The sequence below is a fragment of the Bombus huntii genome, chromosome 17 (genome assembly GCF_024542735.1).
Source record: "Bombus huntii isolate Logan2020A chromosome 17, iyBomHunt1.1, whole genome shotgun sequence".
NCBI classification, from domain to species: domain Eukaryota; kingdom Metazoa; phylum Arthropoda; class Insecta; order Hymenoptera; family Apidae; genus Bombus; species Bombus huntii.
Genome location: NC_066254.1, coordinates 6,578,621 through 6,593,979, shown reverse-complemented (window position 1 = coordinate 6,593,979; position 15,359 = coordinate 6,578,621). Strand labels below are relative to the sequence as shown.

General features: G+C 39.8%; 1 protein-coding gene across 4 annotated transcripts in view; it reads right to left on the bottom strand.

Annotated features, from left to right (window-relative positions):
* Nucleotides 1-15,359, bottom strand: part of LOC126875170 (SET domain-containing protein SmydA-8-like) — a 54,212-nt gene that overhangs the window by 7,076 nt on the left and 31,777 nt on the right. For all 4 annotated transcript variants that reach the window (XM_050637905.1, XM_050637908.1, XM_050637906.1 and 1 more), the window contains one exon: nucleotides 10,606-10,958. In XM_050637905.1, coding sequence (XP_050493862.1) covers nucleotides 10,606-10,958 — 353 coding nt within the window. The remainder of the gene's footprint in view (nucleotides 1-10,605; nucleotides 10,959-15,359) is intronic.

The following is a 15,359-nucleotide window of genomic DNA, read 5'->3' as shown; positions in this document are numbered from 1 at the left end:
AGGATTATTGGTAATTATTTACAACGCGGACAAACTTGTCGATTTCACTGACCTTGAAATATGTCATCAAGGTCAACGTTCTGAGCAATTTTTCCCTATATACATGTCGAGTTATCATAAGGGTTAGGGATGTGTAACGAATCTTCAGTTGGATTACACATTGTTGTTATGCAATAGAGAAGACATTGACTAGTGCAAATATGATTATTACAGAATTTGACAAGTAACCCTGGTAATTATATACTCGAGATGCCAATGGCAATGATCTTAGGCTCAATAACAAATTCACAGTCAACAGGTTAGACGAGTTCGCTGTGGAGTGCCGAAGCGTGCAGACGTGTCTCTAGTGCCCAGCGTAGTTCGAAAACAACACGTGTCGCCCAACCGTCGAAAGAGAACGCAGCTAAGTGTCCCTTACCCTCTAGGGTGAAGAAAATCCCACGCACCTAACCCCAACCCGAATACTAGCCTCACAGCCTCACGACTAGTTGTTCATTCCGAATTAACTAGCTCGATGATGGCCCAGCAACCGCGACCAGGTTCTCCGGAGCAGACTCGCAGCTACCCCGTGCTACCCCCCCCCCCCCCCCCCGTGGCAGAAGTGCAGCAGAACTCTCCGCACTAACGACGCTAACACTACAAAGAAAAGGAAAATAGAACCAGCAACGCAAATAAACACACACAACAGGTTCGCCGTATTGGAATCCTCAAACGACGCCATGGAAATCGTAGAACCGCCACCAAACCAACATTCACAGAGAATCCCCCCTCCCCCACCAATATTTGTAGACGACGTCATTGACATACAGACAATGACCAAGTCCCTAGAGAGAGATATCAGCAAGGAGGAATATAACCTTAAGATAAGCAACAACAAGGTGAAAATACTACCGACGAACCCAGAAGCTTACAGAAAACTCACCAAGACACTCAGGACCCTGAACGCCAACTTCCACACCTACCAACTCAAACAGGAAAGGCCTTTCCGGGTGGTCCTACGAAACATACACCACTCAGCAGACATAGACGAACTAAAATACGAACTCTCAAAACTTGGCCACGAAGTCATCAACGTAAGTAATATAAGGCATAGAGTCTCGAAAGACCCGTTATCCTTATTCTTCCTAGACATTAAAGAAAAACCGAATAACAAGGAAATCTACAATATCAGTCGCCTAATGAACGCAATAGTAAAATCCGAACCACCGCTTGTGAAAAAAGAAATAGTGCAATGCAAAAGGTGCCAAAGGTACGGTCATACGCAGAAATACTGCAACCATACTTTCCGCTGCGTTAAATGCGCAGGCTCTCACTCCACTGACCAGTGCGCCAAATCACCGGAAACCCCAGCGAAATGCATCCACTGCCAAGGGGACCACCCTGCCAACTACAAAGGCTGCCCAGCATATAAAACACTATACACGAACAGGTACCCTAAGCTCAGAGCAAAAGAGGTATCCAACCAAACACCCAGCCCGCCGAAATTCACGACTACCCCAACCCCCTCAACCAACCAAACACCCAGTCCTACCAAATTCATCTCCACCTCAACCTCCTATGCTCAAGCAGTACAAGGCATCCAAAATGACCCGAACAGCCAAAGGAACCTTCCCCAAAACAGTGTCCCCAACCCACCAAACGCAGACAACTCCTCAAGGCTCGAAAAGCTAATAGAGAAACAATCGGAGCAAATAAATCACTTGCTATCGCTACTAACACTCATCGTGGAAAAATTAACACGCCCCGACTCAAAATAAAACCAAGGCGCATAGCACTCTGGAACGCCAACGGTCTAGCGCAACACAAACGTGAACTAGAACTCTTCTTAAAACACCAGCAAATCGACGTAATGCTCGTATCGGAAACCCACTTCACCGATAAGAACTACCTGAAAATAAATGGTTACAAATTCTACCATACCCAACACCCCAGCGGAAAGGCCCACGGTGGCACCGGAATAATAATCAAAGCAAGTATTAAGCACTACGAATTTCCATCATTCCAGAAAGACTACCTCCAAGCAACAAACGTAGCAATAGAAGACTGTCATGGCACAATCACCACCTCAGCAGTATACTGCCCTCCCAGACACTCCATCGCCAAAGAAGACTTTGATAACTTCCTGGACACCCTGGGCAACAGATTCATAGTTGGAGGAGACTATAACGCCAAGCACATCCAATGGGGCAGCAGACTGGTTACAGCAAGAGGCAAAAACCTCTTAAACAGCATAATAAACAACAACCTCAACTACCTCACCACATACGAACTCACATACTGGCCCACTGACACCAACAAAATACCCGACCTTCTCGACTTCTTCATAACTAAAAATATCCCATCAAGACACGTCCAGATCAACTCCTCGGCTGATCTCTCCTCTGATCATTCTCCCGTGATAGCAACAGTCAGTTCAACAATCATCGAGAGTACACCTAATGGCTCCATTCACAACCAACACACCAACTGGCAGCTCTTCAGAGAAGTCTTTACACACTCAACCTCAGCCTTCACCCCACTAAAAACAAAGGAAGATATCGAAGCAGCCACGGAATACTTAAACACGAGCATAATAAACGCAATCCGCCTCTCCACACCGACAAAGCCAACCAACAGCAAACAAGAATATCCACAATTCATATTAAAAAAAATAGCAGAAAAACGCAGACTAAGAAGAGTATGGCAGACCCACAGAACACCGGAGGACAAACGAAAACTTAACAACGCAACTAGAAAGCTAACCAGAACCTTAACAAACTATAAAAACGACTGCTTCCATAAATACCTCGCCAGCTTATCGCCCACAGCCGACGCCAACTACTCACTATGGAAGGCCTCCAGGAAACTCACACGCCCCCCACAAATAATCCCACCTATCCGCCGTCCGCAAGGTGGATGGGCGCGAAGCCCTATAGAAAAAGCCGACCTGTTTGCAAAACACTTGTCAAAAGTATTCAAACCCCATTCCCCCCAAGCCGCCGCGGACGTTACTGAATACCTACACACCCCCTTCCAAATGTCCCCTCCTATCGAACCCTTCTCCTCTGCTGAGACTATAGAAACAATCAGTCGCCTTAACCCCAAGAAAGCAGCAGGACACGACCTAATAGGCAATAAAGCAATCAAGGAACTTCCCATAAAAGGGATAGCACTCATCACATCGATTTTTAATGCTATCCTTCGCCTGGAACACTATCCTAAGGCTTGGAAAATCTCATTGATTACCCTCATCCCTAAACCCGGTAAACCGATACACGAAACCTGCTCCTATCGCCCAATCAGTCTTTTACCTACCCTGTCCAAACTATTCGAGAAGATGCTCACGAACCGACTCCTTCCAATCCTAGAGAACTTGAAAACACTCCCAGATCACCAATTCGGCTTCCGAAAACATCATTCTACAGTAGAGCAAATCCACCGCTTAACTCATACGATCAGCCAATCACTCGAAAAGAAAAAATATTGCTCAGCGGTTTTCCTAGACATCCAACAGGCATTCGATAAAGTATGGCATGAAGGGCTACTATACAAACTTAAAAAGATCCTACACCACCCCTACTTCTCCATCCTAAAATCATACCTAACCAATAGACAATTCATGGTTAAATACCTAGACGCCACTTCCGCAACATTCCCAATAGAAGCCGGCATACCCCAAGGTAGTGTCCTCGGACCCCTACTGTACTCCATCTACACTGCCGACCTACCTATATCAAACGACATAACAATAGCGACATTTGCAGACGACACAGCGCTATTAGCTTCCCACGCAGACCCGGTAATAGCCTCATCCACTCTCCAGCGAAGTCTCGACTCCATGGAAAAGTGGTTTCACAAATGGGGCTTCAAAGTCAACGAAAAGAAATCCTCACATGTAACCTTCACGCTCCGAAAACAAACCTGCCCCCAGGTCACCATCAACAATGCAACAGTTCCTAGCAGGGACACAGTCCGATACCTGGGCATGACCCTGGACAGGCGACTAACGTGGAAGACACACATCTCAGATAAAAGGAAGCAACTAAAGGACAAACTAAAAAAACTCTATTGGCTCACGGGCCGACGCTCCAAACTAAATTTTCAGAATAAAATTACCCTCTACAAGACCGTAATAAAACCTGTCTGGACCTACGGAATCCAACTATGGGGAACAGCAAGTAACTCCAACATCGAAATACTCCAACGCTTTCAATCGAAAACGCTAAGATCCCTAATTGACGCACCTTGGTATGTAACCAATGAAACAATACACCGCGACCTCAAGATACCCACCGTCAAAGAGGAAATAGCAAAATATAGCAACAGATACAGCAAAAGAATCAACAAACACCGAAACCCCCTAATCACTGGACTACTCGATACGACGGACCAGATTCGCAGGCTGAAGAGGCACTACCCGCTAGACCTAAACGTTAGATTCATTTAATTATCCAAATCAAGCATATGCACTTACTTATAATACTCATAGATTATAAATTATATCTATCTATAATAAGTATTAACTTATTGTAAATAAACAGCCATGTCACTGCGCCACGCCAGAAAAATTACTGAAAATTCTCAACGCGAGAATTGATTGTAATTTCAACAAATAAATAAAAAAAAAAAACAGGTTAGACAATGTGCTTTCTTCCAAAGTCCAAATCGAACTGAACTCACTGGCCCACAATTCAAGTGTAATTCCACTTACTCGTCCACAAGTAGAACTCCACTAACTTCTTCAGTCCAAATCGAACTACACCTATATACTCCTCTCCGTACCTCCCTGTACCCCTCGGGGCAATTATATTTTTAAGGAGAGCTGTACAATTACTCCATACCTCTGTTAGATAAAAACGTCCATCCCGTGACCGTGGCTACCTTCAGCGACCCGTTGTATCACTTCGAGCCCAAGCCTATTGTCATAATTCTCGGGCACACATGATCGGATTAAATCATAAACAACTACTTCTAAGTTTTATTATTCAAGCACCGCTATAATGAAAGTTCTAAACTACAGTATTGGCAATCTTCCCAAAAATTCCAAAAGATAGGTCCTGATGTCCTTTTATCTCCGACATACATATATATCTGCAGTACGGCTTTAGTTTTCAAGTTACTCGTAAAAACGTATTCGATACTATATGTGATATTTTGCTGTTTACACATGTATGTCATTGGTCTGTGACACTCTACATTTCAGATAGTAATCAAAACAGTAATGCACATACAGAAAATATACAATGTATGTGGCAGGAAATCATAGCGATTATTCCACGGTATGGAACTTGCAAATTATATTGGTTACTTAGTTGAGTTTCTGTTTAGACGCCAGTATAATTTTGATAATCGAATATTCGCTTATTGTCAATATTGTGGCTGAAATATTCTCAATATTAACGGCAGTACCTAAAGCTTAATACGAATCTAAACTTATTTTACTCTTGCGTTACAGGCATATCTAATAGTTGTAACTGTTAAAGTAATAATCTGTAACGTTTTATTAAATATAAAAATTATATGTAACATAATAACAATTTTGTATGTAACAAAATAGCTAGAAGTATTAATGTACACCGCTCTTTTCTCTTATACATCTGAAACAGGAATGAATTTGTTTTATTGCACATTCATTCATTTAACACACACGCGATGCATTCGTTTCATGGCGTTTTCCTTTTGTCTTCCTTTCTTTCATTCCTCGCAAAGTAACAAGTTATTAGATTTCTTTATTTGATTCTGCCATAGACGGCCTAGAATAAATCTTCCTGTTTCAACTCTCCATGAAATAGTTTGATAAGGTTACATAAAAATGCGACCAATTAAACCATAAACAAACAACAAATTTAATAACTTGTTATAATATAGATACGAAAACATGCAAGTAAACAATACTAGAACTGTGTGTGTAGTGCGAAACACATCCTGTCAGAAGCAGTATATGACATAATATCTTGGAAACTAAAGCCGAGCGACGGTTGTACATATGTATAATGAAATAGTCTAAAATGTCGACCTTGAAAAACATTTCATGGTCATGGAAATCGGTTATTACTGGTTCGAAATTGGTGATGATCGAAAATTTCTAAATTATTTGTCGTTAATGCAAACTTTTGCAAGTAATCACCATTTTTAAATATAATTGCATTCTGTACAAGATACGGCATTTAAATGAGAGCACTTGGATATCTCCGCTATTAAAGATCCTATGAAAAAGATTCTTAGGACAATGTTATTCAATGTTTCGACCATTCGCGGGGAGACGCGATCGCGAGAAAGCACGTCAACGGGAGTCGTAAATTCCCGTTAAGATTGGATAATCGACGCCACGAAATGATCGATCTCCTGATTTCTGTTGCGATAATAGGGGTGGTTGAATTGACTTTACACTGAATTAATAGATATAATTAATGTTTATTCCAACAACTTCTTAACTAGAAATGTACAATTAATTCGATTGATAGCTAGAGTAACAAGGTGTTGTACGCGACGCACGCTTAGATATTGAAGGTTCAAAAAATGTATGAAGACTGACTTTCGGTAACGATGATGCAGCGGAGGACACTTGCGATGGGTGGGTCTAATGATGCGAGAAAAGCTGATTTGTTAAGACCAAGTTCTTGTTGGGAGAGTGAGGGAAGGACTTCTCTGGTAATTGGTTAATTTTCTGAATTGGTGTGGAAGGGTGGAGGAAGGGTGTTAACCGCCCCGGAGACAAAGTTGCTAGTGTGAAACATCGTACATGAGAAAAACCAACTTCTTCTATCTTTCGGTAATAAACATTCCATAAAACATTCCATAATAAACATTAGAAATTCCTAAGATTTATGATCGGCTCTTAGGACTATTGAAGATACGCAGTGAAGGCGTGCGGACATCTGGTTGCCATCCTGTCAGCGGTGTGTGGCCTGGTCTAGGTAGAATGTCGCACGACGTAACAAGCTAAATGAACATTTTTATGAAATTTCCAAGTCAGCGCAATTTTTTAATGATGGAACTACATATATGTCGGAGATGAAAGGACACCGGATCCTTCCCTTTGGAATTTTGGGAAAGTCCCTTAACACTTTAATCTAGATTCTACCATAGCCGTAATTAAGCAATTGTCGTCATTCAATCCGATTGTATTTGTTCGAGATTTATGATAGTGAGCTTGGGCTCGAGGCGACAACCAGTCACCGAACGTAACCGCGGTCAAAGGATGAACGTTTTTACCTAACAGAGGCATGGAGTAATTCTATAGCTCTCTTTAAAAGAAATAGTTGTAGCAGCACGCGACAGTAAACATTCCAACGGTTTCTGTCCCGTGGCTTACCACACACAGACCCTATTCTTCGGGCGAGATGATTACCAGATATCGATGCATCTCCACAGTTCAGTTCAGCTAGCCTGAGGGCCGTTATAAACATTACGATCTAATTACCTAAAGTCCTTCAAACAGACAAACAGTCTTTGTCCCAACTACGGGAAGATAGGGGAAATCTTCTTTAACTACCAACATTGAAATTGACCAATTAACAACAACGTCACTTTCCCTCACTTTCTGAACGAAGGCTATCCTCGACGAATCCGATGATCTCGTGTCCTTGGACACACCCCATCATAGTTTTCCTTTGCAGCATCATCGTGGCGGAAAGTCATCCTCGTGATGTCGTATTAGCGAGTTACTTAACAAAGAGTTAGTTTAGTAATACTTGTACCATAGCCAAGCAAGTCGAGTACGACTTGGGCTTTGGAAGAAAGCGCATTCTGTTATCCCGTTGACCGCGGATTCGTTATTGAACCTAGGATCATTGTCATTAGCTTCTCGAGTATCTAATTACCACGGTCACATTACTTGTCAAATTCTGTAATAATCGTATTTGCACTAGTCAATGTCTTCTCTATTGCATAACGACAATGTGTAATCCAAATGAAGATTCGTTGCACGCCCCTAACCCTAATCATAATGTGAACCCGACATATATATATATATATTTCATTTTTATATATCTTTTTCCTGTATAAAACAGGATTAAAGTGTTTATATTTTCTTCGTTTTTCACACTGAATTTGATGATATTAAAATTGAAATACCTCTTAAACTAAGCATTTCTAAATAAAAATACTACATTAACACTTTTGTATGGAGGAGGGAGCATCAGGTCAATTGATATATAGAGAAATATAGAGTCCCATCTAAGAAAACATTTATGATCTCAGAATCTTAAAAATAAAATAACATTACTTTATACATAACATTATTATTTTTAATTCTTCCGAGCCGAGGCTCCGAGCAACGCGAGAGACCAGCGAGGACATTCTATGGAATGATGCTGCGGTGTGCTAGCGGATATGAGAACGTACCTGATTCTAGGTCAGGGAGCCACACGAGAAGGAAGAAAGTTACGGCTCAGGGGATTTCGGAGCCCCCAGGCTCCGTCGGTGTTGCGGATAGTGCTTCTTCAGTCTCGCTCTGACGGTCATCACACGACTGGGTGAACAACGACGAGAGGATGGTCAGTCCCAGGGCCACCTCTCACGCGGTAAAAGCGAACAGGGATCAAGCGCTATTGGAGAGTGACACGGAGAGGAGATTAGAGGAGGCTTCGATTAGACTAATCGGAATGAAGGACAGCACTAAGGAGGAAGTTGGCTCAGGATAGTGAGATGGATCAAAGTAGCTACCTGACCCCCGATACGAACAGAACCAGAAAGGGGAAGCGCATTCATAAGATCGTCTACGGCCCACAGCACTGTATCGCATGCAGCGCCGTGCGTATTGGCGGGCACAAAGCCGATTTACTACAAAGCGGAACTCCGGGCTAAGATGTATGAAGTAAAGGAGAATTACCAACAAGAACATTGTGAGAGTCGGCCTAGAGCAGGAATTGCCTCAAATTTCGTGGAAAGCATGAGGGCAGTGAAAGAACGTATAGACGACAAGTGGAGGGAAGAATGGAGCTCTTATAGAAATGACAATTGGACGAAGTAACTAAGAGGGGACGCTTGTACTTTCAAGAAGTGTAAGAAAAAATATTGATCATTGGACGATACAACTATTGACCGGACACGGGATATTCAACGTGTACCGTAGGACGACCAGCAAAGAGGTTCATTCCAGATGCTGGGATTGCGACACAGAAGGGAGGACACGGAGCATGCGTTGTTACACTGCCGTAGGTGGATCTTCGGCAGGACCAAATTGGGGAGCCATGTTGGCACGCCATTAACGACGGAAAATATTATTGAAGAGGTAATCAAGATGACAACTGGACTAAGTTCCAGGCATTCTACGAAAGAATTATTATGGGGAGACGAAAGCAGAAGATGGATATAGAAAAAAGACGAACAAGAGCCAATAGAAATGGAAATAATTGAAAAGATGTAACGAATGAGGGGTACATGCTAGGGTCAATCCTGAAGAATGCTGAAAGGCGCTTCCGGGGTTGGTACCTGTACGTTAAGAAGAGCGGTCAGACGAGGGGTTTTTAGTGGGTATAGCGTTCCACCTGCTGAGTCCCCCTTAACTCAGTGACGCGGGTCATTGGGTATGCATGCATTTTGCCCTCCTCGTGAAAAAAAGGCCAGGGAGCCACAGGATTATTGATTGCGGATGAGGATGAATATATAAGTATTCTATGAATGAAGTCACTTGCGGTCCTTGACGTAAAGTCCGGGAGGTTCAAACTAAGAGAACCCAATGTGAAATCCGAAAGCCACTGGGAAAAACGGCGTAGATGAACTCAATGACGTGCTATTATTTATTAATTATTTATGGAGGGAAAGGATTAAAGGAAACATTAATACTTTGTACTCGAAAATTCTATGCGGTAACCAAAAAAAGTAGCTACGGTCAAGACATGTAGCTAAACCATGGGAGAAAGAGAACAAAGCTAAAGGCTAAAACATTATATACTGGCGGACACGGGAGATTGAGATGGGTGGGAAAGAACTGATCAAGAAAAGGCATATTTTGAAAACTTTGAAATAGAGAAGTACACTACACCTAGAAGAGTTTCGTAGTGCTGAGAGAAGGAATGGCTAAAAATGAGGGGAAATGACATGATGTACTCGGTTAAACTTCGGCCTAGCTAGGAAGTTAAAAGAGTTAGTTCGAAAGTAACCCTAGGTTATGCGCGCGCTCATGATCACGGTACCCGAGGAGGAGAGAGTGGAGAACGACGAATTGGAAATTGTACAATTACCCTCATCCCCCGGGGATCCCTAACGCCTAACCAACAAGAATTTGGTACTTTCTAGGCTGTGCAGTTCCTACGAATATTTACATATTTTGAAAAAAAGGGAAATTCTCAACTGCTTCAGGCAATGCGCAACACGCACCCAGAAGAAAAAGTAAAGAAATACGAGGGTTTCTGTGAAAATGTTGGACGGACAGGTATACGATAACAATAACAACGGTGGTATCAGAAAATGTTAATCGAGTAAACAAATTAAATAACAATAGGTTCCCAGGAATTCCTTGAAATCCTACCATCATGTATTTGTATTTAAGTATTTTGCGTATCTGTGGTAAAGTTAATCAGCCAGTTTTAAAACATAGGAATCGTTGAATTCGTCAGAAATGAGTAAAGGTAATATGGAATAATTGTCGTTAGTTATCATTTCTTAAATAAAATACATTACCAGGAACGAGTGTCTTGAGCAATTTATCCAGTTTTTTGCATAATTCTATTTTCTCGATGAGAAGATCTGTTTCAACTGCTGCTAATCCTCCAGTTTGTTGTCCAATCAATTGAGCCAGAGCAATCGTTACATCAATATTGTAAAAATGATTTGGGTGGAGGGTACTTTTGTAACGACTTATAAATTCTTTACATGCAATAATGTCATTTTTCTTGATAGTTGAAAGGTATATACCAATATCTTCTAACATTTTTTCAATTTCCACATAAGGAACAATTGATTCACAAATTTTGCATGTATAATCCTGTTCCTGTTCAAAAAATGTTTTGGGTAATATGTATCCTGGACAATTCCTGGAAAGAAGTAAACAGATCAAATCATTCTTGCATACAAATAATTTGAAAAATAATGTTCCCCAACTTTTCGTGGTATTTTTGTGTTAAAGAGAAAGAGTTTAAGACTTTAAAAGCTGATAGTACTTTTCAAGAGAATGTGTAATTATCATGGATTCTGAAAGCAACTCTTTTGTTGTAAAATTAACTTTTCTTATTTACAAGTATCTGACATTCTATTGACATCAGCCTCTTCGCAACATATTCCAAATAAGCCACAGTTTAGAGTTAGTTTAAAAGTACTAGGTAACGGAGTGAGTAACACCCTCACTCCTGGATCATCAACGTAAAAATGACTACTTTATGTTATTTTTATTTTTATTTATAAAAAATTGTATTTTAGTTTAAATGATGTATTTTTCTTCAGGTTTAATCATGATTATTATTGATATAAGCTAGCGTTCGTTTTTTTATATTTTTTTGTAAAAAATTAGCAACAAAATATATTCGAGGCCAGACACTGCGCATCCACGTGAGTGCACCACATAATCACGACTATCAAGCATAAATAGAGGGCTGGTAGTTCGATTCAGTTCCTCGATTAATGGCTTCTAGAACCAACTTAGAGATTAGATCTTTGAGAAACCAAGAGACTCACAATCGGTTGGTTCGCTTTAAGTTTAATGAGCTCGCGAAGAGCTTAATCACCGAAACCCTAGAATTTACCTGATCCGGTTTTATCTGTCTGCGTAGAGCTCTCAAGATCAACTTGATTAAATTAGCCAGCGAAGGAACAATTTTAGTTCAAGGACACGCTCTGAGCTAAACCTAATGTTGATTTAAAGTTCATTCTACGTCTAATGATCTAGCGAGGAGCGGAGCTTCTTTGTAACGGTGTTGCTCAATAAAACTTACTGGGTTTACTGCGTTTGAGCTTTATCTACAAAGCTCGTCGGTCTAGCCTGCACATGTGCAGTCAATTTAATTAATAAGATAGATTTTAAGCATCTTAATTATCGTACATATTGAAAACGTTTCAGAATATTATAAACTTTCGTGTTCAAACTTTCAATATTATATCATAATCATTCAAATACTTGTCATTTTAGTTTATTATATTAGTACTATTGTATTTATTGTTTCACTATTATTGTTGATATTATTTTCATTGAATAAATCTCTGTTTAAAGATCTTAACTTTTGGATTTCTATTGTTAACAGTGCGCCACATGAACATTATTTTCACTCTTACGGCACTGATGCTAATAGTTCTTTTTATCAATAACAGATGCCATAACCTCTGGGAGCGTTTCTCCAAGATTATCGTTATAATATTTATTAATACCAACAAAAATTATTTCATAACAATCTAAATGAAGAAGCTAGAATTACAAGCTCTTTTGGACAGTAGAATTTCCATTATCCGAATTTATGGAGGAAATTAATGGAGTGATGACTGCTTGAATGAGGGAATTTGTGGATGGTGGAACACGCGTGTTTTATTATCATTATCGGTCCATTTTTCAAAAAGTATAATTCAAGAACAATTACAAAAATACAATATAATATAAACGTAATATTTTTTTAATTCATTTATGGATTCCATATCTTTTTTACTGCTATATCAAATAAATTTGTTAATAGCTTGAGCTGCGTTAAATCATCCTATTTGTATCTGAAGACAGTGGTTTCCAACGTGGGAGGCGCGGAGTATTGCTACGGGAGGTACCAACATTTCTTAATAAAATATTAATTTTCATACCATAATATTTACAAATAAATAGAACTTCATATCGTAAAACACGTATATGTTATAGCAAAATCTTGTTATTATTCTGTTAATTGTAGTTTTCAGCTTTTTCTATTATTTAAAACGTGTTTATATTATTATATCTATTAAAAAAGTAAAAGGTAGGGAGGCGCGGAAAGAAATTTTTTTCAGGGGAGGCGTAGTAGCATAAAGGTTGGAAACCGCTGTCTCGAAACACTTAGGTCCATTAATGTCATAAACGTTTCCAAATAAGAAGACTTTCTTATGTCTGAAGATTATTTTCTTGTGGACTTCCTTTTTCAGCATGCGAACTTAAAATGTGGGAAACAATATTTATCCAAATTTGAAAACTTCTTCGCATAATAACGTAGCTAGAATGAAATACTGGCGTTTCCTTATTGCTGATTTATAGAAACAATTATTATACAGCAGAGTTTAGATACCTATTTCTCAATTCCTTTATAGTTTTTCTATACCTTGAAACACCTCAGTAGTCTTCAATTACATGTATCTGCTTTTTGACGTTATGAACTGTAGATCTAATCTAGACTGTAGTTTAATACTTAATACGACATGATTCCTGCTTGATATCATTATACGCGAAATACTAACGCGTTCTACCTCAAAAACAATGTAATAGAAAGATATGAAATTATAGAAGGACATAAGTAGAAATATTGTGTAATTAATGACACGTTTGGGTAGTGGAACGTCTGAATAATAAAATATTCAGATAATAGGTCTTCAAATACTGGAAGTTTCACTATATTGATTTTTACCCAGAAAAGATACAAAAGTCGCGCACAGCTCGAACTTAGCTTACTATTTGGCTTTTTGTGTTTTATATTTAAACCAAAATTCGTCTGTGACTCCTGGATTAGATAGAATGGAGATTATTAATCCGTTAGGAAGATACTTTCGTTTAGGTAAGAATCTGATGGAAGAATAAAAGATTTGTTGAATCCTCATGTCGGAAGTTGGCGAAAATACGGAAGAATTCTATAGAACAGTCGTCGCAGGACCAGAAAAAAATATTAAGTCATCTAGTACATCGATGGAAGACATTTACAGATAGATGGGAATAACCGATTTTTCTACTAAATACCATTCCGAAAATTCCTAATTTATAAATTTATTGGAAAAGCATAGGGAGAATTTAAATTACGGAATATGTATGTTATAAATACTATCTTGTGTTGGTAACCTTAAATGAATGTACAGATATACATTGAATGTAGTACTGTGTTACATGATGGCACAATAATGAAATTCATTTAAAATCGAACGAGTAAAAAGATTTGACTTTACATCAGGATTTTGATGTTGTTACGTCGCGTAACACTCTACCTAGCCGAGGCCACACACCGCGGGCAATATGGCAACCAGATGTCTTCGGATACTCGCAGCGTATCCTCCATAGTTTCAAGTACCTTCCATAAATCTCATAGATTTCCTAGAGAAGGTCCTTCAAACCAAACAAACATCTGTTTCCGAAGAATTTCCAAAGACTATTGTCTACCACAGCTTAACTAGGGAAAGTTAGTTTTTCTCACGTACGCTGCAACCTTCCTCCCACTAACCACTTTCTCTCGAGGGCGGTTAAGACCCTTCGTTTAACCAATTAACAACGAAGCCTATTTCCCTCACTCTCTTAACTAACATCGGCACCAACAAATCCGATGGTCCTGTGCGCTAGACACACCCATTACTAGCTTTCCTACGACTCAGCATCGTCTCCCAAGACAGTACTGATTTTACATCCTTCGAACGGTCAACATCCTTCGAGCGGGTATACACACCCGTAGATCAGTCACTCATTCATCTCGTACATACGCACCAGTGTAACTACCTTCGTTATAAGTTGTGGAATAAACGGTGAAATATAACTTACTCTACTGTGTCATACTCATTCAACCACCTCTGTTATCTTAACTGAAACAGGGAAACGACTACTTCACGGCGTCGATTCACCGAATCGTGGCGAGAATTTACGCCTCTCGCTGACACGTTTTCCTCGCGACCGCGTCTCTCCGCGAACGGTTGTAACAGATGTAAAGCATATATTATATAGGTAATACAAATATATTTATAGATATACTATTTATATATTTATATATTTATATATATTTAAATATTTATATATTTATAGGTATAGGCATATATTACATAGGTGATACAAATAAATAAGGAATTGCATATATATATGTCGGAGATGAAAGGACATCGGAGCCTTCCCTTTGGAACTTCGGGAAAATCCCTTAATACCGAAATATAGATTCTATCATATGCGTAATTAAACAATTGTCGTCATTCGACTCAATTATATTTGTTCGAGATTTGTGATAATGAGCTTGGGCTCGAGGCGACAACCAGTCGCCGAATGTAGCCGCGGTCAGGAGACGAACGTTTTTACCTAACAGGGGTTTGGAGTAATTCTATAGCTCTCCTTAAAAGAAATATTTGTAGTGGCACGCGACAGTAAACATTCCAACGGTTTCTGTCCCGTGGCTCGCCACACGCAGACCCTATTCTTCGGGTATGATGGTTACTAGATGCCGACGCATCTCCACAGTACATGTTCAGCTAGCCTGAGGATCCGTTATAAATCTCAAGATCTAATTAACTAAGGTCCTACAAACAGACAAACGTTT